Raw genomic sequence first — 26,431 nt, forward strand, 5'->3', positions numbered from 1 at the left:
CAAATCCTCTACCAGTAACAGCCTGGTCAGCCTCTCAACAGAGCTGGGGCTCCAGCGTGCCAGGCCACCAGTCAGTTTACAGCGGTGTGTGGCTGGTTAGTTTTTTCCAGGATCAGTTACGAAGGACTGGCTATGATAGTTTGAAGATTAGCAGTGTTACCGGTGCTCTCCAAGGAAGCATTTTTAATGCAGTCTGTGAAATCTCATTCACCTGGACATCAGCACTGAATCTGCCTTTTTAGAGTATGCAGCAAAGGAAAAGAAAGCCTGGGTAGTGCAGTTATCCAAAAAAAAAAAAAAAAAAAAAAATCTGTGGAGCTAAAATAACCATGGTTCAGTTCTCATTTTAGCTCCACACAGATGTGCAGGACGGTTCAAAAGGAGAGTAGCAAAGGGGAATCTGACTGCATGCTTGTGGTGACCAAGGTGGTACGTGGAGAACTGTCACATTTTAGGTGTAATGGCTGGCTCTGAACATTTGAAAACTGCTGACTAAATCTGATGGTTTGTGTGGCTCACAAATGTAACTTGCCAGTGTGAAAAAAATGTTAATCTGTGGGAAAGATTACTTACGTTCAAATATGGAGATCCCAGAAGAATCATAACTTCATCAATGAGTCTTAAGAGAGTCAGAAATGTTGGGTCTTTATAGTCAAACCTGTCCCCAAACAGCATGATGAAGGTGATGTTGATTGGAGCACAGTTGAAGGATGTCAGGCTAAAAGGTTCCCCTGCAATGGGGGGAGGATGGAAATGTTAGTGAGATGTTGCAGCAGCAGTGATGTATATGAGGCTGTACAGCACTGTGATGGTCCCAGCTCACCTTTGAAGGATTTGATCATCTCGATAAGGAAATGAAGCTCCTCAAAAATTCTCCCTTCTATCATTTTTTTCCCCATGCCGAGGTTGCGCATACTGGATACGGTGAATCTCCGAGTTGTTCTCCACAGCTCCCCGATAGAGAAGAACAAACCTGGGGAGGCCACGAGACGTCACCACTGGGCTCAGGCACAGAAGAGCCCCACTGCACCAAACAAAATAGGGGACTGGAAGAGGAGGGATCTCCACAAGTGTTTCTGCTGCCCAGTTTCCCACAGATTTGGGGACTAAGGGTCTCCCATTTCTGTGTGCCCCACCCCTGTATCCTCTCAGCTCCATCCTCCCGGTCTCACTGAGCATGTAGTTTGGGAAGAAACAAGCTCCCACCCAACCCAGTTTGCCCCAGCCCTCTCCTGAGTGCAGACCAGTACGGATTGGCTGTAGAGCTGGGGAGAGGTGTTGGTCTAAGTCAATCATCACGCAACTTTTCTGACCCTGTTTGGTTGCAAGTCTAAGGCCTCAAGCAACAACCTTGTATTTTTGAAGCATCTCCCTTCATCCAGTTCCAGTCATAAAGCTATTTATCTACGTGGGATGGGATAATTCGGTCTCCTCAACCCTGGTCAGTGCTGAACTGTTTTATTGAGATTCCCAGCCACACTGTATTTTCAGCAATGGCAAAAATACTATCATTTTGTGGAGGTTACTGAGCTCATGCCTTGATGATCACTAACAGCACCAAGCAGGGATGGGTATTTCACCCCGTGAAAGTGAAAGAAAAAATTGTGTCACTAATCCAAAGACTAACTCAGATTGTGTTAATTGAAAAGCTGGATTCCAGCACTTCACATCTTCATCTTGGCTGCAAGGTTTTTGAATGCGTTTGCCTTTTCTAGAGTAAACGCTATTTTAAAGCAGTGTAGTTTTAATTTGCAAAGCAAAACTTATTGCTCTAAAAATGTCAAAGCAAATTTCTAAACTTCATTTTTACTTTTTCTTTAATTCATGCAATTTCATCTGGATCATTCCTTTTCTGTAAACAGCTTCAGAGTTCACAAATTGGCATTTTCTGAAGAAAAGATGTTTCATGGGAAAATCTGTGCCCATTGTTACTTAACAGCCCCTATGAATTTACAGCTTTGGGTCACCTCTAAGTGGCTCAGGCTTGGGCTGAGAAGGTAAGTGCGAAAGGACTTATAGTGCAATACTGACAGTCTCCCACAGGGATATTTTACATGTAAATTAGCTCTGAAAAATGCTATTCTCTCCATCGATTCCTTTTCCTTATGTAGCGATAAATTCATCTATTGATATTATGGCTGGGTAATTTAATTTCTAATTGTAATCCCAACTTCAGCCTGTGACCGGCATATAAAGCTGCCTTTTGGATGCTCAAAGCTAAAGACTCAGCTGAAGAAGAGGATGGAAAAATGAGGTAAAAAAATCCTGTTCCTCTGAACAGCCAAGTCAATTAGTCCAAAGTCTCGTGAAACCATGGGGAAGATTTGTAAATGTGGTGGTGGCAGCCAGCTGCTCTCATTGACATCTTACAGAAATGAACCCCAGAATTACCACAGTGCCTTTAAAAATCCCACTCCTCACCCTCGAACTTTTAGGATATGCATCGGCCGCAAGTGCATTAGCAAAAAATGATGAAAAGCCAGGAGGCATTGCATGCAGGCAAGGAAAGCCAAATATTTTCTGTCAGCTTGGCTTCAGAAGGGTCCAAGGGGGATGTTTAAAAGCCGGGCTCCGGGGATGCACAGTTAGGCTGGCACTAAGCGACGGTGTCATCCCTCCCGCCCGCCCCCGCTCATTGCTCTAGTACCGTTTCCGTTCTGAATTTGGTCAAATATTGGGATGGATGGTCTGTCTACAAACTCCTCTGTGTAGTTCACAAGCGCCTCCCGCACAACTTCGTACCCGGTCAGGACCACAACTTTCTGGAACCCAAAGTGGAGGGTGAAGATGGGGCCGTATTTTTCCGCAAGCTGAAAAAGAGGCGAGCTGTGATGGTCAGGAAGGGAGGGAGCGTGCACGGGGCAAGCACCCGTCGCTTTCTTAAAGGACATATTATATCCTGGTGCTCTGCTGGAAACGGCTGCAGAGCCGCTACCTGCAGAACAGCGTTGGTGAGCAGGAGCTCATCACGGTCAAACATGAGGCATTGTGTACGGATGCCTGGCTAGGTTTTTAGGTTTCTTGCCATGAAAGAACCACCACCCCCATCAGTGCACTATTAATATGTTTTTGCTGTTAAGGAGAAAGTAAATGAAAAAACAAACCCACCTAGAGTTAAAGACTGGACCTCAAATGGCAACACAAGTTGGCAAACCGGAGAAAGACGAAAACAGAGAAAACATTTCAGTGCAAATAACGATGCTGTCGCACAGGAAAGTTTTGGAACGATGCTCCTCTCGTACCAAGCACTCCTGCATCCCTGCTGCTAGACCAGAGGAGCCGTTTGCCCCACGCCAGGTGTTTAGCGTGCCCTGGATGAACACAGATTGCAAACCCATGCCCCTCTGCTCGGACCTGGCTTTGGTACCTGCAGCTCAGCCGAGCACAGTAGGGAAACCCACGGCAGGAGGAGGAGGTTGCCCGAACCACTGGCTGTCCCCATGCTTGTACACAAAGTGATGTTCATTTTTACACTGAGAAGGCTCTGGATGTATCTTCGCCATGACACAGAGAGGCTTTTTCACTGCCACTCGTCCCAGGACAAATTCTTCGCAGCTCCCTGCCAAAGCTGTGCCGTTGGGCGGTTTACAAAGGCAACGCAGTGCCTCAGGGGCTGAAAATCCCCCCCAGGAGCACACGGTCCCGCTGGCATGTCCTACGTGTGCCCCCAGGGCCGCTGTGCTCTGCGCTGATCCCCGCTCCTGTTTGCCAAGGAAAGGGGTGCGCGGCAGAGCGAGGCAGGCTGTCGGGGGAATCCACGCTCCGTGAGGACCATCGTGTGTGTGCCTGCTGCTCCGTGCCTGTTTTACAAGGGTGAGACTGTCATGCCCGTCCCCAACCCCTGCCCTTTCCCCGTGTATCTCCTCGGTGCTGCACCGGGGGCCGTGGGAGGCTGAATACCCCTGCCTACCTCCACCCCGCTGCTGAGGCTGCATCTTGCTCCTTGGCAGCTTGAAAACAGCACTCGGGGCGAGCGTGGGCTGGGCTGGAGCAAGGCGATGGGAAGCCACAGTCCAAATCTGCTGCCTGAGCAAACACACAATGTACGCGTGCAGCCTCAGCCGCGACGGGTCCACCGGCAGCTTTTGCAGACGGCGGGGGGGCATGCCCCTGTGCCCTGCAAACTCCCCCATCGGGGTGCCCAGCTAGTGCCCGCCGCTCAGTGCGATCGCCGGTTTTTTTGCTCTCTGTGGGGTGAGATGGAGGGATAACCCCTCTGGAGCAATCCCAAAGGAAAGGCAAACATAGGCAACACCAAATATAGCCTAGCGGGTGATGAAAGCACGCGGAGGTAATTGCAAACCGCCGTTCAGACGCTGCAGCAACGTCTGCCCAGCCCCGCTGGGTAAACTGACCCCAGCCCTGACATTGCCCGTAACACTGCCAGGTGCTGGGAGCCTCACCCCACGGCAGCGCTACCCACCACTCCGCTGCTCCCAGGGACCCGCCAGTGTTTGCTGAGCTCCGGTGTTACGGGAGCCGTATCGACACCTCATCGTGAACCGCCGCTGTCTGTTTGCTCACTCTCTCCCTGACCCCGGCGCAGGTCGATCCCCAAGGGTGCTGTCTGCTAAGGGGAGCAGGGAGCGCTCAGCAGCCTGACAGAAACACCCCGGGCTGCGCCAGCCTCGTCTTGCACCGAAGAACAGTTTACCACCATAAGTGGGGTAAGTTGTCTTAATTACAGGTTAACAGAAGAGCTTGCAGGCTATTCGTTCTGGTTCCTTAGCGTAACTTTTCCATCCCTCTCTTGTACTGCCGTCTAGATTTTAATGCGTATCCAATTCATCGAGAGGGGAGTGGGTTTTGCAGTGGGGCGTCTGGATTTGGCCCTCTCCAAAGCAGTTTTGGGGTTGCTGCATGATGGAATTCCCCTTGCCAGTTCTCCAGGGCAGAGGGGAGGGAAGCAATTTCATTTCTTATTAGTTATGTCCTAATGCTTTAAAAGATTTCTGGGTGTCCCTGCTGTCAAATTAATATTTCAAATCCCACAAGCATTATATACTTCATGTACATCATCACAATTACATGAAGAATTCCCATATTACCCAGAGGTCTTTTTTTAATGGTTGATCGCTCATAAATTACATTGCATCAACACAGACGTTGGCTAGAAGAAGCCCAGAAAAATATTATAAAGCAATTTTCACACCTTTACAATTTAGTTTGAATTAAAAAAAGACAAAAAGTTCTCACTGATATATCCCAGGCAGCTTTAAAATCAATGAGGGTCTGGGTTTGGGGGGTTTTGTCCTACCTTCATTAGTGATTTATCTTGCCTTCTAAGATCCACCAAGTGCAGGTTACCAATGATCGGAAGAGGAGTTGGACCAGGAGGAAATTTAAAAGCTGAATTTTTATAGCCAGTTGAAAAATAGAGTACAGCTAATAATACTGCTGCACACAGCAGACAAATTAATGTAGGATCAGAGATAGATGAAATTAAAAAAGACATTTTTTTAGTAATAATCTGGTTTTGGGGGGTTAGAAGCAATTAAAATGCAGTGGCACTGTTCAGTTTCTGCCAGCTGGCTTTCTGTTTGCTCTCTGCGATTGCTACAAGCACTCGATTCTTATTAAGGTTTGTAGAGTACCTAAATAAATACTGCATACTCCACCCTCTTTAAACACCTCAGAGAATGTGGTCTAAGCAGTTTGCAAAGCCTGTCCAGAAGTAAAGAGAGTTTCAAATTACAAACCCATGCATGTGTGTGCAAGAACATATACATGGGAAAAGGTGCTTGGCATTCCTCTATAACCTCCTCCTCCTCCCCCTGAGACCTCAAGGTCCTTTACTAGCAGTACTATGACCCTCCAAACACTCCGCTGACACGGGGAAATCAAAAAGTTTCTTTGAATCCTATTAGAAACCTCCAGATTCAAATTTGGGGAGGATTTGAGACCTTCGTGTTGCTAGAGAGAAAAATAGTATTGTTCTGGGAGACTTTAGCTTTCTTGATGTCAAGTGGAGATCAAAGGTTGTTAATAATGGCAAAGCCCATGTATCCCCGGGGGTTGTAGCCCATAAACTTCTTCATAAAGTCGGCTCTGAACTGCCCAGAAGGGATGTGATTTCAGACTTTGTGTCTGAAGTAGAGGACATGTAATAGCTAGCCATGGAAAATTAGCTTGGATCAAGTGATCATGAGTGGATTCATGAGTGGAATGGAAAGACAAAATTAGATTTGAAAGTTCTGGGAGGACTCTTCATTTTGCAAGAGCAGTTTCTAAGAGATAGAGGGAAGAAGTTAATGAAGTTAATGAAGCCAGCTGACCTGGCAGGTTTCAGAAGGGGAACAAGACAGGAGAATGGGATTATTTTGAGTCAAAAATAGAAACACCTGGAGCTTGCGTCTCTCATAGAGGTTTAAATCCTGTACAGAGGGAATTGAGATCTACCTGGTTGAATAGTGGTTTTCAGGAGGATATTGGGAATAAACAGCCAATGGAATAAGATTGCTCAGGGAAGAAAGAGCTCTTTTACATGGTCAGGAAGCACAAGGCTAAAGGTACATTTATCCAAAGGTTAGATCATATAAAGGCCATTATTCAGCAAATATGGGTCCTCAGCCTTGCAAATGCAAAGAAGGTAGAGAAGGAAGTGGACGTAATCTGAAGCGGGGCATAGCTATGGTTAGCACGGTCCCAAAGCACACGGCTGCTTGGTTACACGCTGGAGCTGCCTGCGTGGTGTGGGGATGTTACAGCACAGCAGCCGCCCAGAAGCAAGTGTGTTGCAACATTTCTGGGATGTTTTTTTTTTTAAAATTCGTTTCCAAGAAATGGGCTGGAGGCAACGGTTTCCCCCTGAGCATGCCTAGGATGACTCAACCCTGCCTGCTCAAGTGAGCAAAGAGGCAGAGGGGCTGTAAAGACAGGCAAGAAGGATGAAGGCTGGCACAGGGTGCAGAATGTGGGCATTGTGATGAGAACTTGCAACGGCACATGCTCTGCGCCCCGTGCAAAGTGTTTGTTCCTGCAGGGTTTTGTTTGACCCGCAGCACCCTCCAATGCCAAAGTTACGTGTTGCTGCCGCTCTCCTGGTATTTCATCCTTGCCCTGGGAGCTGCTGAAATCATAAAAAGGCCTTTCAGAAAGACACTTAAATTATCTCTGAAAAGCCGGGGGAGTGTATTGGGGTTTTTTTAAACCAGGCTCTGAGTGCAATGCATTAAAATGACAAAGGTAAGTCAAGCTCTTGCGATGACAAGAAATTCCTGTCTCAATAATGTGTCTGGTACGTGTTTTGCTTTGGAGCCGCGCTGCTACGTGCTCCCCTGCCTGAGCACACAGAGCCGAGCACAAAACACCTGCCAGTGCTGACACCGCTCCGGGTGCATTCCTGGGGCAGCCGGGCCCCTCCGGGTGCTCGCAGCCGGGTTGTCCACGGTCCCTCGTGCCCACGTGGCAATCCCCTGCCACGGCATGTGAACCGGGACACGGAGCACGGGCATCGTCCACCGACCCCTAAGCGCAGCCACTGCGCTGCCACTTAGCCAGCCCGGGCAGAGCCAGGCAGTAAAGCACCAGCCCAGCATCCTTTAAACGAACTCAAATCCCCCCAAATCTCTGTGCCAGTCCCATTCTTGACCAGCAGCGCATCCAGGACTGCAGCCTCAGAAAACTCCTGCTGGCTTTTACTGTGATGAGTTCCTCTTAAGCAAGGGCAGGAGCCACAGGAATCGCTGTGAGAGGCCGCATCAGAAAGCCATCCAGAGCCGCGTCCTGTCTCAGACAGCAGTTGTGTTTCTCTAGAGTTAGAAATTCAATTGTTTCCTTTGAGCTATTTGTGGCTATGAGCATTGCTCACTCTTTGCATTGCTAAACATGTGCTGGCTGCACGTTGCCCAGGGATCCCTGTGCCCACCTCTCTAGTGTGGGTGTATTAAAGGCGGTGCAGCTCAACTTTATCAGTTTGACCCAAAATCAACTTCATCCTGCAACACCAGATAGATCAACAGCAACGGAGCAAAATATTTATTTATAAGTAGGAGATAAGGTCAGGCTTGCAGTAGTTAGACTGCAAATAGAGCAACAGCAAAAAAAAAAAAAAAAAAAATGCAAGCAAGTGTAGCAGCGAAAGCTTTCTTGTTGCATAGCTTGTCAAGCAGACTCTTGAGATGTAACCAGCTGGAGCTGGCCCCGTGGTACAGTGCACGTACACGTGCAATACCTGTACAAGTACAAGGTACAGTACAACTATTAGAGTGCTGCCTTTAGTTGTGTGTACTAAAGCTAGTGTGAAGAGTCAGTGTCTTGGCCAAAGACCACTCTACTTTGTTATCCCTTCATATTCTCTCCCCCCATTCTTTCCTTCCGTTTGCAGCACGTATCAGCTTTGGATGACAGCGACTTTGGGTTTATGTTATAGCTTTACCATAACCACCCTCTCAGTTTCTGTAACTTTTTATTTCCCCCTTTTTTTTCTTATCATTCTAACCTGCCTTTCCTGCCTCCAAGCCAACACAAAAACATCTTCGGTGACTCACTGCTCCGTAACCCACCGGTGGTTCCCTGCCTGGTTCACAGCACGTGAAGAAGCCTCCTCTCTTGTACCTGCACTGCCATTCAGATTTCACACACGTATCAATGGGTGTAGCCTTGCGGGTACAGCTAGTTGTTCCTACTCCTAATGGCCGCTGCATGAAATAAATCATTAGTTGTAGCAATCAAACAGCTGCTCTAGGACAGCCGCAGTCTCTGGGGTGTCACCAGCTTTCTACAGGGACCCCCATACAACACGTTAATGGGCACAGGTGAGCGACTTGGTAACAAAGTCTAACCTGCTTCTCCTTCCAGACTATTACCAGTTTTACATCTATTTTCACAGTGACTACATTCAAAATCCTGTTATCCTTGATAGCGATGCAGGATCTATGCTGGCAGAACGTGCGCGTTATCAGCTCTGAATTTGTAATTTCGGTTCCTACATAAGTGGCCGAAGCACTTTTCGCAAGGACCAAATTTTTGCTCGCAGTTCTTATTGCGACGGCCCTGCTCCTGCGGTGTACTGAGCACAGATACCTTCCGTGGGAGCCCGTGGCAATTTGCTCAGCAGAGGAGGCTGATCTGTTACTCTGCCTGGAGACCTTGCCGCCTACCCCTGACACGAGGAATGTCTGGAGAGGAAGACAGCTTGAAATGCCAGGGGCTATGTATCTGGTGTAGAGCTGAAGACAGACAGCAACATTTTCTAAAGAGTTGAAGCCCCGTTTTCAGTCAAATAGACAATATTGTCCCTATTCATCCCAACACAGCTGATGCATGAGACTGAAGTTTGAAATAGGAGCCTGTGGATGATAGTTCACCCTGCAGTCAATGGAGAGAGTGAGTAATTCAGACCTTGTGGCAATTGAAGCATCCACTGAAGGATCATTTCTCCCTCTCTGGAGGGTGGAGAGGATCTAGAGAGCAACTGCGGCTCCTAAGGTGCAAGCGGAGAAGAGGGCTGAGCCTGTCTCAGCTCTCCCATGGGAGCGTGGCAGTCCTGCTGCCCGCCCCCGGCTGCATCGCCCTCACGCTGCCTGGGCTTGTGTCTAGCTTTAGTCACGCTGATTCAGAAATTCTTCACTTTCTGTGGCTGGTCATTTTCTGCCAGTTTAGGGATCTAAGGTGGCCCAGTCAGGGATCGGACAAGTGCCAGAGCCAGCATGAAGCCAGGAGAGGTGAGGGAGTGGTAGAAATGCCTTTCTTAGCAGAAGCAGAAAGTTGCTAGCTTGGCCCCATCATAAACAGGCTCTTCAGCATAAAGCACCTAGTGTGAGTTGGAATGAACCCACTTCCCAAACCACTTAGATGTTTTCTGATAACTGTCCCGTGCCTGGCTTTTGGCATCAGCCCATGTTACACCCTCGTGTCTGGGGCTCTGTAATAAAGATAAGGCAGGTTGTATCGCACAATGGACGCTCAGTCTGAGGCTCAGCTGAGCAACCGTCCTGGGGAGATTTCTAGATCCATTAACTGTTGTCTCCAGCTGGGCCATCACAAATCAGCTCTGCTATAGAGCTTGGACTTTGGGTTGAGAAATTCCCCGTGGAGGCTCTCAGGGGACAGCCTCTGATGAGTTACATCTATAGAGGAGGCTTGAAACCATTTCATTCTTTCAAACAGCTCTGAAAACTGCATCTCTGATGTGCTGTTCCAGGAATGAATCACACTGTTTCTGAGAGCAGTACTCAGGGGTGTCTGAAGTGTTTGCATTAGACAGACACCGCAAGAGCTGTTGGAAAGAATGGCATGAATGAGAGAAAAATAGCACTGCCCAGTGTCTTCCTTCCCCTAAAGCTCAGGTACAGCTTTTCCCCCTGTAACTAGAATTGCTTTCAAGCTTGAAGTGTTCACTGCACTAACTCCGTGTCATTCGATCATTCGTAGGGCACGGCACAAACCAGGTGAGGCATGGGGTTCAAGGTAAAGCCGACATCAGCAGTGAGATCTAGGTCTGACTTATCCACTCCTGGAGGGGTTTGGAAAACAAATTTGCGGAGCAAGCCTGCAAAGAAGAGGAACAGCTCCATTTTGGCCAGTCCTTCTCCAACACAAGCCCTTCGTCCTGAAAACAACCAGGAGAGAAGGAAATGATCAGCACCGTAACTGTTAGTGTTGATGTCTGAGACCTTCTGAACTGGGCCTACACACGTAAGAGCAGGCTGCTGAGGTAGGAAATTTTTCCTTCCTTCTCTCTGTATATTAGAGGTGCTACTGACTTGTTCTCAAACCACACAGAAGCCTGTAGGAATGTGAGATCATTCAGTCACTACGGGTAAATCAGTGGCTTCTCCAAGGAAGACGTGGTTACCTACAGCAATGGTGGACAGGACAAATGACCCGAAATCCCTTATCCTATGTTCAATGTCCCTGACTTTCATACTGTCCTGGAACCAGGGGGAACTGTGCCATTGGACTAGCCCCAGGTAGTGAACACATTACCCCTCTCACCTATGGAGAATGGAATAAACGCCTCTCTCCTAACGAAGTTCCCATCGGCATCCAGGAAGTGGGAAGGGTTGAACTGATCTGGGGTTTTCCAGTGTAGCTCGTCATTCAGAGCGGAGGTCAGCAGTGGAATAATCTCTGTACCCTGAAAGGGATCAGAGAAACTCACGGTAGCTGTTTGGCGCAGATCGCTTTCCTAGTTGAGCTGGGCTGCTTTCTTTTTTCTGATGTGAAGAGGCAAATAAGACTGAGCTATGGCAAATAGAACTGCGGGATGCCTCTCTGCCCCACTGAGGCTCTGCCTGTTATCAGTAGCTGCTGCTCTCTTTTTGGACCACAAAACATTCCTTTCTTACAGAATCAGTACTTTCAAGAAAGATGCTGAAGTAGAGGTTCCACATTTGATGTAAGAGATTCAAACCAGTGTGATTTAACTAACATCTGTGGTTATTCTGGATTCAAACAGCTGTAACAGACCGCAGTCCAGTGCATGTTTGTAACAGCTATCCTGGATCCAAGACAAAGGATCACATCAGAGATTAAACCACGCATCATGGCATCTTTAGATTTTTACATTTTTCTTCTTGTCTGCTTTACACTGCACAGATTCCTTACAGTTTTGTTTAAGCTGCTAGCCTCAAAGCTCACCTTAGGAATCACATAGCCTTGGAAATTCACATCAGTAGGAGTTGATCGTGATACACCCATTGGGACAATATTGGCAAACCTTTGTATTTCATGTATCACTGCATCTGTATAAGGCATTTTTTTCCGGTCCTCCAACTTAGGCAGCTCTCCCGGTTCAATGACGTGGTTCATTTCTTCCTGAATCTTTCCTTGGAGGGAGGAAAGGATTAAGAAGCTGATAACATTCTTATCTTGCAACTGAAATGGCCTCCAGTTCGGCCAAGATGAAGAAAAGGGAAAACTTTGAGGGGTATTTGGGAAGAGAAGAAGTGAGTAAGTCAGGGCATGGTGTGATTTTTTTTTTCACATTTGTGTTGAGCCAAGAGAGTTGAATGGAGTCACTACAGTAAACCCCATGCCTGATTCTGATCACACACCTTTGTTACCCCATAGCCTTCACCAGAAACTAGATCAGAATCAGCTCCTGAGGAGACCTTTAGTGACGTAAGCCCATAGCCTGGAGGAGAATAAGGATGGGGGAGCTTTACTGTAACCGTAGACTGGCCCTTTGCCTCTCCCACTTGGCTGGGCTGGTTTATTGCAATTCAGCTGCATAAAATTCCTTTGTAAAGTCAACGGTTGTTATCTCTCTCAGAGTGCTCAGAATAATTACTCTAGACAACACTGAATGAGTTCCACTCCCTTCCACAACCAAAGCCTTAAGCATGCAACAATATATGGTACAAGAGGACTTCCCAGCCTTACTCTGAATTTCTGGGTATTTCATCATCAGAAGAAGACCCCAGCGCACGGTTGTAGAAGTAGTCTCAGTCCCAGCAGCAAAGAGGTCCAGGGTTGAAAACAAAAGGTTTCCGTTGTTGAACATAGTGTGGGGTTTCTTTGACTCCTTCAAAACATACAGGTAACGACCATAAGTTCTACAGCAAGTGATACCAATATGTGACTGTGTTGCCACCATTTTTACCTGCATTTTAGCTTTTTGTGACTTTGTATGCTCTGGGAAACTAAATGCTTAGTATTTTAGCATTAGAGCCTATGCTGTATGGAATTTGTCTGGTCCCAAGTGCATATGCAATCCCCAGGTCCAGATATTAAGTTAGTTGGAATTTAGTCACTGCAATGAAGTTTATCACTTTACCACTCTTGCAGGAAGGTTTGAGATGATCTCCTCCTTACATGTGCTGAGTGGTAACTTATTTCACCCACGTGGGACATCTTGACAACGAGATCCCTTTAACCAGCAGTTTCAGTGGAGCTAGGGAGCGAGTACAGCACAGCTCACTGTGAGTATGAGCTTTGATATACTCTGCTCCCCGTGGTTCTTCTGTTTCCACTCACTCCCAGTCCCTGACAAATGGTCAGTCCTAATAATAAGTCAGAGCTAAGAGAACAGAAAGACTCTGAGACTTAGCTTTAAAGTACCTGTTGTTGCTTCATCAGAAAGGCATCAACAAAGCCTGTTAAGTTATTTTCATTAAACTCTTCTTCGTGTTCCTGGAAGAGCTTCTGGAGAAAAGCGTTCAGTTCACTGACATTTTGTAGGACGGTCTTGGAAGCTCCAGAGAGAAATCCAAGGGATGGGTAGAAATTATATAACTGTAGAGCAAGAGAAGTCTTACTGTTAATCGGCATTTTGAACACATATTGGTATCTCAAATCACACTGCTGGTGCCTTGTCCCGTGACCTGACCTTTCAGGTCATAATTCCCCCACATCAGTTTGTACAGTCCAAGCAGCTATGAATTGCTGCAGAAATCGCATATTCTCTCTGCTCCACCTCTGCATGAGTGCTTGCCAGGACTTTTGGGAGACTCATCAGCTTAATCTTCCTTCAGGGCTTCCGTATGTGTAGGTAGTGGGACAGAGGGTCTCATATGTGAAAGATGGGAACGCGAGTATGTACTTGTTCCAGGGAAAGCCCTCAGGTGTGTCACATCCTACGGCAGCAGAAGGGACTTGAGCGGTCCACCTCCACAGACAGACAATACTTTTGTGTCAACATGGTGCTTTCCAAGCCCCTTAGCTTAGGCACAGCACCGAGCTAACCCAACTACACTGTTCGTAGCTGAACTGAGCACAGCATTGCAGTATGTCATATGGACGTACGTGCTGTCAGGAGAAAGGGGGGTCTCACCCCCATCATCCCATGAGAGGTGTGCACATCTTCAGGGAGACCACCGGCTGCCCTGCCAGATAATTAAACAAACACCCGCGTGGGAGACCGTCTGTACACAGTGTGTAACTCTGACCTGTGCTCAGGTGATGCTTTTTGGGCTCAGCTAGTCTGGAGTTACAGCCAGCCACAGACCTTGGTGCAGCTCGGAAAGACAACTCCACTGGCATTCAAAGCTGAAGCTTTGCGTCAGGAAGGAAGGGGCTTATATTGGGTGTTAGTTTGCTAAGATTCAGTTTCAGTAGCCAAAACAAGAGTAGTTTGTCAAACCTGGTTCTAGGAGAGGCAGAACTAAGACAGTTACTGAAGGTGTAATACAAGGAGGCAGATTTGAGGTGGCATTTCTGGGCCAATTTCTGATATGAGAGATGCATTGTGCTTCTGCTCTTCAGTGAGGGTAAAATAGTCCCTTTTGTAAAGACTTTGGGGTTTTTTTCTTTTACTAATAAGCTTCACAGACTAAGCCCAGAGGCCTGGGAATCTGTGCGTTGTGGATACAGAACCGCGGATGTGTTCAGTACAGGCTGGCTGATAATGTTCTTGTTCTCGCCTCGAGACGCAAGATGTGGGAGGCTAGGAGGACGAACATGGGCAATTGGATATCCTTAAAAAAGCTAAAAGCCAAAATGTAAATCAAGCTCTTACCAGCACCATAGGGGAACCCAGCAGCTTAGTATTTTCATTTAACAGCTTCAGCAAAGTTAAAAATACAGGATCATCATATTCAAACCTCTCTCCAAACAATATAGAGCAGATGACGTTGGACACAGCATTGTTGAGTATCATCTTCGTATCAAATGGCTTCCCTGTATTTCAGGCAATGAAAACAAATGATGATGTGAATTATGCCTGTTTCAGTCTGGTCTCCTATGGAAATGGAGTCCTGAGCTCCCAAAGAAAAAACTCATTCACCACCCAGTATGCATAGCAGGGAACTGGGTGTCAATATTTTAAGGTCTCAGTTTAATAACCTGTTTCAGCTTACGCTGAACTTTAACCATGAGATACCATTTGCTCTAAGTTAAACTTTCATTAATCTTTATTGTTGTGCTAGACACGTTTTCTGTCTCTGGGTGAAATTCTTGACACTCACCGTGATAGGATTCAAAATATTTAACGAGGGAATTTACTTCCTCCAGGATTCGGATCTCAATGGTTCTCTTTCCCATTCCAAAATCTCGCAGTGTTGACAAGGTGAATCTTCTCATAGTTTTCCATAGCTCTCCATGGCTGAATGCTATGCCTAAAATAAAGGTATAACATCCTTATGTTACCCATGGTTAAACATTTGTAAGGCCTTCTTACATGCTGGTACGAAAGCTGCTCAATACACCGTTATGCAGACAAATAGCAACCTGTAAGAGGATGATACTATGTAAGGAACATAGACAAACTACAAAAACTAACCAACCAAAAGCTTACCATTTCCTTGTGTCATTTTCCTAAAAATGGGTATTTCTGCTCTCTCTCCAAACTCTTCAGCGTGATTTAAAAGGGCATCCTTGATGGTTTCATATCCAGCCAGTACCACAGCTTTCCTGGGTCCAAAATGCACAGTGAAGACGTTGCCATATGTCTTGGAGAGCTGTCAAGGTGAATAAATATGTTCATTCAAAACCAGATCTGGACCCAAACACTAGCACTAGCCACCCTAGGTGGTTTCTAGCCCGAAAGGACCCTCCCAGCCCTGCCCGAAGTCTCCAGGTGCTGCTGTAATGCAACTAATGAGCAACAGCTATCAATTGCCAGCATCTCTGCTTGCACCCTGTTTGCACAACAAGGTGTCTGCTATCACCGCTCCTATCAGAGCAGAAGTCAATAAAATGCCATTGCATTCCTGTGGTGTTCTGCAGGAACAGGCCAGTGTAGCGATACTACCGTTCGGAGGACGGTTAGAAAATGCTGTAGCAGGCAGACCTGTTTATTTTAACGCTGTTGACCTGAGGCAAGCAGGCGCGCACACATCTTTGAGGCTAAAGCCACAAACACTACGAAAACAAAGGTAGACAATAATTCTTTCTTTCAGGACAGCACTTGTCTCTAATTATGGCAAGGTGGGTAGTGTTGCAGTCATCGCAAAATTATTTGCTGGCCACCAGAAACTTGAATCCAACTAGGAAGCGTATTCTTGTAGACAACGTCACAAGAGCTCTAGGCTTTTATAGCAAATTAAATATGAATCATCTGTTACACAGAAGGGTGGCTTTGACAATCTAATCATTCACTCGCTATTTAGACTTCGTTTAAACACACTGCAAGCCATCCGCTCCAAATGTATTCTTGTTTCCGATGTGCCTTGGTTACCATTTGCTATGCATTAGATACATACTGAAAATTGAATTTCAGATTAGAAGCAGCTCCCGTTATTACACCAGACAAATTGAATTTGTTTTCATCAAAGGGTGGTTTGACGGCTTGGGAGATAACATTAACACCGGTTCTTTCCTCCCCGGCAGCTCACAGAGTGTGCGGCAGAGCCAGGGGCAGGGAATCGCAGCCGCCTCCCAGCCTTCCTTTGGTCATTTCTTTGCATTAGTACTTCTTGGCATCAACCCTGTTTTTTCTCAGCAACACAAGTACTGGATGTGGCAGGCCTGAAAGCCTAAACAAAGCTGCTTGCCAGATTATAAAAAATGAGTCTGGTGCTTTCGTGTGACGTTTGTATCATAAAATCCCCCAGTACCACCAAAAATAGTTGCTCTTCCATACCAGCACCCTCAAACATAACCTGTGATCAGATGGGAGCTCAGGACCAGAAGCCCATCAAATCTGGGGCTCTGCACAATCCTCTGCACTGTGAACCACGGCAGATGAACACTGTATGACAGCTAGAGGAATTCTGTACTTTTGCAGCCCAGGATGCCCTTCTGTGACTCACTGGGGAATTTTGGTGTCTGCCCTGCCCTTTCAGGTGGGCTGAAGGAGTTCACTGGGCACGGGTGTCCCCTCTCATAGCGTCCGGTAAGCACACACACAGGGAATGTGACAGGTCACTCATGGCACCTCAACTGTCTCTACAGCAAGCAGAAGAAATCTGAATCTGAACTCACATTGAATTGTCCTCACCTCCCTACGGGAGCACAGCAGACGCTTTCTGAAACAAACATTGCACCTGGCTTTAAAATTTTTTTTTTTATTATTTTTTTTTTTTTTTTTTTAGAAATAAAAGTATCCATGGAGCTGCATAAGAAAAAGCAATTTGTTTACCTAGATGTGTAAAAACCATGCATCAAGTCTTAAATAACCTGTGTGTGTGCAGGGTTGGGGAGCCAGAGTTGAGCTTTGCATTGCAGAGATATAATTAGCTTTGGAAACCAATGTGCATATCACCCCATTTCCTCTGCTGTGGGGATGATACCCTTCTTTCCTTCCTTTCTTCCTTCCTACCTGTCTGCAGTGAGACATCTCCTGACGGCAAATGGTCCTGATCTGTCAGCAGAGCAACCCAGCTCGAGTCTCCTACCTGCAGCCTCCGAGGGACTTGAAACACCAACAATATGGAGCTAATTGCAAGGGGTAGAGGTCTACGCTTGTGTATGTATAAAGGAAAGAATGTATTATATTTATGTATATAAATACGTGTGTGTGTGTATAACTCTGAAGGTGAAGTCACTCTGCCAGCCTGCCTATACACCAAATATCTCATTTCTGCCCTCCGCACAATGCAAACACAATTGCATCTCCCTGTCCCTAGTTCCATTCCTCGCTTCAGGAATTGCACGTGTTCCCCCTGTCTGCTCGCTCAGACCCTACCTCTGTCAGCGACTGGAACGGCTTTTTCAGGTCCACCACATTCAAGTTTCCGATCAGAGGAAGAGGTCGTGGCCCGGGAGGCAAACTGCAAAGTGACTTCTTCAAGCTGGTAAGAAAGTAAAGGAGAGCGGCCAGCCCTGCTGCCAAATAGAGCAGCGAGCTAGAGCCCACGTATTGCAGCAAACTCTGTACGGCCATGGCTAGAGCAAAGTGTGGGTATGAGCATCTCGGGGTCCCTTTATAGCCCTTCTGTCACTGCCTGAACACACCTCTGGGGAAGTGGCTTTACGCAGAGAAAAGGACTCTGAGGTCTTGTTTACTTCCATTTAAACCAGATGTACTTTTTTTCCTGCCAAATAAAGCACCTTATTTTATTCTGAAACATGGATTATCTTAATCTGGAGCTCCTATTTCATCTACAACACTGGGGCAAGGTGTTTGTTTTCCAGTGAAAAATCTGTATTATGGGCATGTTGTGGTCTCCGTGATTTCAGGGACAGGATTAAGGGACAGGACCTGTGCTGGATTGCTGTCGTGGTGCCAAGTCACAGGACTCAGCTGGACCACTGGTGATGCAATGGAGGAAGTGGGATGCAGGAAAGAAAGCCCCCAGAAATGCGCAGCCTAAGATGCAGCTGGCAAGGAAGTCCTCAGGGAAGACAAGGCTGACCAAGGAGGAGGTGGAATGGTGGTAGCATGAAGATGCATTAATTCAGGATTGCAGACAGGAGTAGGTCCACTTACAGGTGACAGCTCTGATTCTCTGCTTTCCTGCCACCCCAGTAAAATCATCTTGTTGAGCAACACAGTGTTTTCATCGCTGACACTGTTATTAATCTTTGTCCCAAAAATCCTCTACCGGCAAACCCAAAATGAGTCACGCACCATGCCAGGGCAGGGTCCTGCAAGAGCCTGGGTGACTGGGCGACAGCTCACCAAGAGCCTCCTGCACCCTTTGCATCCTTGGGGGATGACAACACAGCAGAAGTGATATGAAGAGGAGACCACGGTTTTAAATGGTGGCTCTGGGGGAAGGAGCCAATTTGATGCTCTATCAGATATTCCCAAGTGGGGATATTTTGCTCCCCCGTTGCAGATTCTGTCAAATTACTGGGCTGTGCTGCTGTTCAACTCTTTAGAAACCTTTAATTTTAATAATACTTTTGCTAGAATCCTCCAGGGCTCCTGAGTGCAGGCTCCACTGATGGAAAAATGATGATTATTTATTAATAATAATAAAAGTACATTAGCTGAAGGCAAGGGGAATCAATAAACTCTAACGAGATTGACATGAAAAAGGTGCCTGTATGTCTGCCTGTTCTCCAAAGCTTGTTATCAGGAGTGGAGTTTTTCACCCTGTGCAGAAGAGGACTAGGCAGGGCGGGCACAGAAGGGAGGGCAATGGATGGTCACGTCCATCTCGAGATTTGCTGCACAACTATGAAGGTCTTGGTCTGTGCCCTCTTCTCTTGGACATTTCCAAGAATATCCTGTTCTGCCAGACTCTTCTCTGAGCAAATAGTGTGACCACTGGGACTCTTAGTTTACAAGATACAGTAAGAGTGAGGAAGAAAATCCTACGTGGGCTCAGCTGGGTACTGATGGAGGGAATTTAGCATTTTGGTTTACATACAGCCACCACTGATCTGTTAGAATAGAGCTGGCTACTGCCATAGACAGCAAGAGTGCCTTCTCAAGGGCTTCCAGACTGTTCAAAGCTTCAGGTTGTATCTGGTGATGATACAGGCAGTGAGCCCATGGACTTGCAACCTGTTGGACTGATGGCAACGATGGATGAGTTCTCCAGTGGGAGGGAATCCTTGCAGTTTTAAAATACAACTAACGTGATGTCCTCACCTCCATTTCTTCCTCTCCTACCTTGGCTTCCAGCATGCAATCCTGAACACTGCCTACAACTGAGTTGTTGGCTTGCAGGTGAGGCATCTCACACAGGACCGGGGAGAAAAACGTTGCTCCCCGCTCACGTGTCTTCATCTTTCTACCAGCCCACGCCAGAGCTGATACCATCTTCAGGTAAGCAGACTTTGCAGGCTTAGCTCAGGGAAATAATCAGTTCCTCCTAGAAAAAGAGCCTGTACATTAAACAGCCACAGAGTCATCTAACTTCTGTGTGCTCCTCTGGAGAAGGATGTATAATCTTCTAATGGGACAAAGGTTAATAATGTTACAGTAACAGTAGGATAATGCAGAGAAAGAGCTGTTATAAGGCCATAATTCAGTCAATGAGTTCTGATAACATAATAAACCATGAGAGTGAACACCAAGTGCCTGTGTGCCTTGCAAGGCTCTGCTACTGATTTACAACCTCAAGAGATGCCTATCAGCCCGTGCATTGTTATCAGGGACATATAAAGCATGAGCACACCCTATTAAACATTAACATTTTTAAAGACTCAGATGTGTTAAAACTCGGGCTGCTCCTTGCTAATGGATTTTGCTCACCTTGACAAATGCCAGTGCAAAAAGAAATCAAAAGCTTTCCGACTTTGACCTCTTTCCATTTTTCATAATTATTGCATCGTTTTATTGGATTACACCCACTTCTTCCCATCCTGCAAACTGGCATTTCTATAGGATCACTACAGGGTAGTGATCAGTATCTCTACTGTTCGCTATGCTCATTTTGTTACAAATAATGTGTACTGAATTTCTTTCCACTGATCTTTCAAATCAGTGTGTGTTGCACATCTGCTTTGGGAAGAAAGACTCCTGAAAAATACTTTTAAAAATCATTATTCTACTGCAAATTTTCAATGCAAGATTCTTGAGGGTTTTCCATACTCTGAGCTGAAGGGTTGTATATGATGGGTCTGGTCACTGGAAGAAAAAAAAAAAAATAATCTGTGCATGGGATTAGTGCACTGTCTCTGTGCAGAGCCTAAGGTGACAGTATTTCCCACTCGTGTGAGGCATTTGCCCCTTTTAGCAACAAACCATTCTCAGGAATTTTGTTGCTTTTAAAAGCCTTCTTCTTGGACTGAATAGATGTCATTCCTTCCTGAGTCTCACTCAGTGACAAAACACATGGGAGATCCTGGGATTTGGTGCTGGTAATGTACTTTATAATATGCATATCTGTAAAAATATTTGCAGAAAAAGCCATCGTGCCTATAGCCAGAAGCATGATCTTCCAGACCCCACACTTACGCCAACGAGCCAAGGCAGCCTGACCTGGGAAGTAAGTATTGAGGAGGTCAGGCTATGAAGAATTAATTTTCAAAATACGACCGAACAGACCAAATGCCTCAACGTAGCTCCAAGGATTTTTTTGTCCCGGGTCTCTAGCTTCAGTCTATATCAACACAGTATTGCAGAAATTATACTAATCCAAGGGCAATTTGGGGTATATCATGAAGGATTATTAGTTGGTAGGTATCTACAGAGCCAGGGTCCCAGCATCTTACTTTTGGGCCCCCCCGTCTTGATGCAGATAGAGATGTGGATTTAAATATACCAGGATTGCAACTAGCAGTGTGAAAAAAAGTTCGCTTTGGCTTTCAGCGTGGCGTTGCTATTTCTACCACATTCCCCTCTAAACCGACGAGGCTTCAGCTCAGTCATAACAGCAAAGGAGCTATCGTTCTGTACATCTTTGCAGAGCACATAATACAGTAAGGCCCTGACCTTACTGGCATGAAACTGCGATTTCCCTGTAACTGCAAAACAATAATATTTCATTAATCATTCACAACAGAAATCCCCATTCCCCAGACTATTCTGGCAATATTCTGCATTTTTGCTTGTCTAGGAACCTGAATTAAAAGGGAGAAAAATGGTTTACAACAGCCTGTGGCAGTGATGTAGCAAGACACCTTATGTAAGGGCTGGCGGTGTGCTCGCGCGCGAGGGTGAGGCGAAGGAATGAGTGATCCTGGAAGGATGTTTCTCTGAGGTGTGTTCTGTGCCTGGGCTGGGAACAGCAGTCTCAAGGGCACAAATTCCAGCGTCTGAATGTGCTTGGTCTTGTTTAACTGATTAATTTATTACAGTTATCCCAAGTCAAGCTACAAAATCCCCTAGTACTTTACTCATAGCCTTTCATGACTTGTTGATAAATTATTTTCAAATTAACGACCTGATAATTTGAATCTGTAGGCTCTTAAAAGATGCAGTATGGTGGGAGAGAGAAAATAACAAAAGTTGTGGACTTTACCCTGTCCGCAACAAGGGATAAAGGTTCTGCTCTGATGTAGTACTTCAATTTGGTGCGTCCAAAGATAATGCTAAGTGTGTAAAAAACCCTTCTGAAGGTACATTTGTACGACTGACAGATAAGCACCAATAGTGGAGTAAGTTTTCAGCGTGATCTGACAACACTGTAAAAAAGCAAACATTTTTCAAATGTTCCTTCAGTCCATAATTAATGACTCTGTAGTCCATAATTAATGACTAACAGCTCTGATTCAAGCAAAGGATTTTTTTTTTTTTTTTAAATCTATCAAGCTGTGTAACTTGAAAGGGGAAGGTCCAAGATTTTCCCTAGTTTGGGGAGCCTTCTAACTTGAGCCTTCTAATTTTTGGAAAGGGCTCAGTACTCCAGACTAGAGATACTGTAAAACACTGGATGCTTTACAAATTATCTGATCTCTCTTGTACAATTGGCATCTTTTTACTGAAAGAGCTATTTCAGATTTCCCGGGTGCCGGGAAAGTCTCTCACTTCTTTGAGAGGTAGTATGTGAAAAGCATTTAATTCTCTGTTAGCGGCACCGTTCTTTGTGGCACTGTTTTTATTGAATTCTTTTGGAACTGGTTGGCTTAATCTGCCAATAAGATTTTTTTTTTTTCTTCACACTGATTATCTAATGGGGGTTTCATTTGATCTCCTTGGGAAAAATACATCCTAAACTGCTACAGCACGTGCATTAGATTCTAAGACAAACTGTACCTTTAAAGGGAACTCTAGAAGATACAACTGATATTTGCAATAAAAACATTAGGTAAGCATAACCAAGGACCTACTAAACCTGACCTGAATTCAGGTAACTACAAAATTTAAGACTCCAAAGAAAGACACTGGGTTAATTAACATGTAATCAAAACATTTGGCTGTAATATAATACAGTGAGTCGATATAGCCTTTGCATAGGATTGTCACTGTCTGTTTGGGAATAATTCCACTGTGGGATCCCTGCCTATCTTTTTCTTTTGATTTCTTCCGTTGTCACAAGGGGAATCAGCCAGTCAACCACCGTGCCAGAAGCTAAGGAACACAATTCAGGTAGTTTTCTAAAATCAAGTGCACGGTTAAACTCGTCCAGATAAACCAAAGCTGCTTCTCTGCAGCTCAGTCCTCTGAGATCTGGGCGACAGTTTGCTGCATGGATTTATGAAAGAGGAGAATCTCCCTTTTACTGTTAAGTGTTATAACGAAGTCAAGCGGAAAAGTGCCATTTACCGTATAATAAAAACCAGCTATTGTTCATAGCCCTGAAAACATGGTAATAAATAAAACCTTGTATTTCAGGCTGTGTAAACCAGTTGCTTATGTAATAGAACATGGTGTAATTTTCCATTTACAAGTTCAATACTGTAATAAGAAAGCAATCAAAGCATAAACAAAAAGCACTTGAAATGGGGCTGCAGGTAATATTTCCACAATGGCTGTCCTTAACAATTGCAGCTGCTCCTTTTTTTTTTTTTTTTTTTCCCCCAGCCTGGAATTCTCTCGACTTATCTCCATCATTTAATTAAAAGAAAATCAACTTAAAACAGATGAAAGGCCAGCTTAAACCAATTGCAGCTACAGGCAAAGAAGGGAAAAAAAGACATCTTAAGAGCGTAATCCACGGTTAACACTGGGGTGGGTTAAATTAACGCCGTTTCTCATCCTCCTTTCAGGACGGGGTTCTGCAGAGAGCGTGATGTAAACCTGCGGGGAAAAGGGGGTTCTGCCTTGGTTACGTGCCCCGAGGACCTGGAAGCTCCCCGTTTCCCAAGCAGGTGCCCATGACCGCTTGGGCTGACAGGCCACGGCGGCCTTCGCCTCGCATGGTGGGGAGCCGCCTGCTCGCCCGTCGCTTGGAGGAGGCACGAAATAACCCGGTGCTGCCCGTCAGGTTTCCGCATGGCCGTTAAGCCGTGAGGGTTAAGAAAATATGAGCAATCACGTCGCTGCAGCGGGACGGGGGTGGCTTTTCTGAAATCCTGCTGGATTCCTAAGGGAAGCTGGCGTTGCCTCGGGGGTGCCCCCAGCTCTGCGGCGGAGCCCCCGGGCTCTCGGGGCACACCGCCACCCACGGCTGCGCCCTGCAGGTCGCACAGCGGACACGGCCCCGGCCCGACCCTCCGGCTCGGGGGTGGGGGGGGGGAACGACCCCGCCGCTCCCGGAGGCCGCCGGCCCGGACCAACATGGCGGGCAGCGACGGCGTCTCCATGGCAACCCGCGCTGCTGGCCGAGGCCTGCGGCAGTGACGTAACTCTTGCCCCCCGCCCGCGCGGCCCTATTGCGTTACCGTGGCGACGCCCCGCGCCCCCGTGGAAAGCTCCCGCGGGAGCGAGGCGCTCCGGTTGCCATAGCAATGGCAATGCCGTTTCCATAGCGGCGTGACCCCGCCCCCTGGCGGAGCCGCAGCGGTCACGTGCCCCCACTCGACGCGCTCGGCGCTCGCGGGAGTTGGCGGCGATCGGCGCTCGGTTCCCCCGGCGGCCGGTGTGTGACCGCAGGGACCCCCGGCCCCTCCGTCCGTCCGTGCCCCCCCCCCCCCCCGCCGGCGCCATGTCCACCGCCATGAACTTCAGCAGTAAGAGCTTCAAACCGCGGCCGCCGGACAAGGGCGCCTTCCCGCTGGATCACTTCGGTGCGTGTAACGCGGGCCTGGCCTCCCCGCGGCCTAGCGCCGGGCCTCCGCCTCTCCCTTCCCCTCAGCTCTCGGCGGGCCCGGGGCCGCCGGCCCAGCCCGGCGGTAGCGCGGCCCTCGCTGTCTCTTGCAGGGGAGTGCAGCGCCTTCAAGGAGCGGTTCATGCAGTGTCTCCGCGACAGCGGCTACGAGAGCAGCGCCTGCCGGCAGCGCGCCATGGCCTACCTGGAGTGCCGCATGGAGAGGCAAGTGGGACCCCGGCGGCGGGGGGCTGAGGGGCGGCCGGGTGGCCCCCCGGGGCGGGGAGGTGGCGGGGCTCCCTCTGCGGGGAGGGGAAGGGACCCGCGGGGGGAGGCGTTCGTGCAGGAGGCTTGTGTCCGTGGGAGGAGCAGGCGTCGTTTGTGGCATCAGCGGTCCACTTGGCTTACTTTTGTGGTGTGGTGTGGATATCCGGGCCGAAGGGTGGAATAACTGCGGGACACGGCCAGCTTCCACTCTGCACAACCATCTTTCTCAACGTCAAGATTTTAGATTTTATTTTTTTTTTCCTGGCTATGGTTCCAAGTTAAACGATTAACTTGTGCCTAAGTTCAACTGAGAAAAGTGTTGGTGGTTGGTTTCCCAGGGATGTTTCCATTCTTGCGCAGGGATGTTTCCATTCTTGCATTGCTTTGCAACGGTTCCTGTTCAGTGGTGAGCTGGGGAGCTCATTGGGAAATGCACGAAGAGCGTTATTAAGTGCACTTAAATAAAAGGATGCCTGCATACACTGCATGGGCTGGTGGTGAGGAAGGCTGCAAATCAAAACCAGTGTGAAAATCATTACAGCAAAGCATAGGGGCACCACCAATGCTGTTCTAAACCACATTCACTTAAAATGGCACAAGTAGAATTTTAGGAAGCTTTTATGCAGTCTGTTAATTAAGGATAACCAAGAGCCAGGTCAGTTTCTGAGGAAGCTTTTATTCAGTATCTAATATCAGGAAACCACACGTTTAATTGGAAAACTGCTGTTAAGAAGGAAAAAAAAAAAAAGTATCCCTGAATGTTGCTTTCCCAAAAGTGAAGTTTCAGAGGTGTTGCCAAGCGGCACTCACCCTGCACAGACATCTTGGATTTCCTTAGAGTAAATAATACTAAATGAAATAGAAAATGCTGCTGTTCTCTTGGTTATAGACTGTGTTCTGCATAATGTTTTTGTGTTGTTTTTAACTTAGGCAACTTATGGCTAATGAACCACTGGAAAAATTGGGATTTAAAGACCTGATAGATGAGAAATCAGAAGCAAAACCTGAAAAGTTGTAATGAAGAAAGACAACTTCACTCCTCATGTATGGAAAGCGTAACTCGTGTAGTACATATTGTACGTTCTGTCCATATTGCCATAGGAACTGTTTCCTGAAGGAACCTTTTTTCAAAGTTTAATTTTCCTAAAATAAGATTATATTTTTTAAATGAGCAAAAGTGCTGCCTTTATCTACTTTCCTCAAGTATTTCTTAACTTTTTTCTTTTAATTTCTCTAGCCTACTCTTAAAGATCCATAAGAACATTTTGCCTGGGAGAAAACGATTATTGCCTGAAGTGTTCTCCATGTCTCTGTAAGAACAGTGAAGTCTTATTTTAAAAAGACAAAAAACCCCCACCTTTATTGCATAGATTTTGAAGTATAGATTCATCTTATGTGGGCATTACTAATATGCTTACAGCAGTTACTTGTCAGGTGGAAATAAAGCTATTGTGGTACTTGCAAATTGTTTTTTATTAAATACTGGTATTAATCCCTATCTTTGAGGTGATCTCCTTCTCACCCTCCTGTAGAAAACACTTGGGTACTGTGGTACAGGTTTTTCAGTCTTTCAACATTCATCATTGTTGGGAGAGTATTTCTAGTTTCAGACACCAGTCAGGTAGTGATTCTGCATTTATTTACCATGCCAGCAGTGTTCACCTAACTTTATTTCATCATTTAACTGGGAGTCTTTCACTGTGAATATATTCATTTCTCCAAGTAGAACTGCCACATGTTTTGGGTTTTTTTTTTAATATCTTTACGGTGAAATCAGTGTGGACGCAGAAATGGTATTTATTTGTGTTCTGAGT

General features: G+C 46.6%; 2 protein-coding genes across 5 annotated transcripts in view; one reads left to right on the forward strand and one right to left on the reverse strand.

The window, feature by feature from the left end:
* Positions 1–19,250, reverse strand: part of LOC104637154 (cytochrome P450 2W1) — a 24,979-nt gene extending 5,729 nt beyond the window's left edge. The window contains exons 1-10 of one of the 3 annotated variants that reach the window (XM_075768162.1): positions 17,510–19,250; positions 15,179–15,341; positions 14,850–14,999; positions 14,402–14,562; positions 13,006–13,179; positions 12,328–12,469; positions 11,584–11,771; positions 10,939–11,080; positions 824–973; positions 574–731 (exon numbers count right to left, since the gene is read on the reverse strand). In XM_075768162.1, the coding sequence (XP_075624277.1) occupies positions 574–731; positions 824–973; positions 10,939–11,080; positions 11,584–11,771; positions 12,328–12,469; positions 13,006–13,179; positions 14,402–14,562; positions 14,850–14,999; positions 15,179–15,341; positions 17,510–17,707 (1,626 nt within the window). In that variant the 5' untranslated portion in view covers positions 17,708–19,250. Of the gene's footprint in view, positions 1–573; positions 732–823; positions 974–2,647; positions 2,811–5,257; positions 10,553–10,938; positions 11,081–11,583; positions 11,772–12,327; positions 12,470–13,005; positions 13,180–14,401; positions 14,563–14,849; positions 15,000–15,178; positions 15,342–17,509 lie in introns of those variants that run through there. The other 2 variants (XM_010304536.2, XM_010304533.2) reach the window with 2 other exon arrangements.
* Positions 19,251–24,106: 4,856 nt separating this feature from the next.
* On the forward strand, positions 24,107–26,115 carry COX19 (cytochrome c oxidase assembly factor COX19). 2 transcript variants are annotated; one of them, XM_075768168.1, is made up of 4 exons: positions 24,107–24,330; positions 24,464–24,575; positions 25,548–25,661; positions 25,855–26,115. In XM_075768168.1, the coding sequence occupies exons 1-3, from the start codon at positions 24,249–24,251 to the stop codon at positions 25,633–25,635; spliced, it is 282 nt and encodes a 93-aa protein (XP_075624283.1). In that variant the 5' UTR covers positions 24,107–24,248; the 3' UTR covers positions 25,636–25,661; positions 25,855–26,115. The 2 variants fall into 2 exon arrangements, with proteins under 2 accessions (XP_075624283.1, XP_075624282.1); XM_075768167.1 differs by having other exon boundaries at positions 25,548–26,115.
* Positions 26,116–26,431: the final 316 nt, after the last annotated feature.

This window comes from Balearica regulorum, chromosome 15 (genome assembly GCF_011004875.1).
Source record: "Balearica regulorum gibbericeps isolate bBalReg1 chromosome 15, bBalReg1.pri, whole genome shotgun sequence".
NCBI lineage: Eukaryota > Metazoa > Chordata > Aves > Gruiformes > Gruidae > Balearica > Balearica regulorum.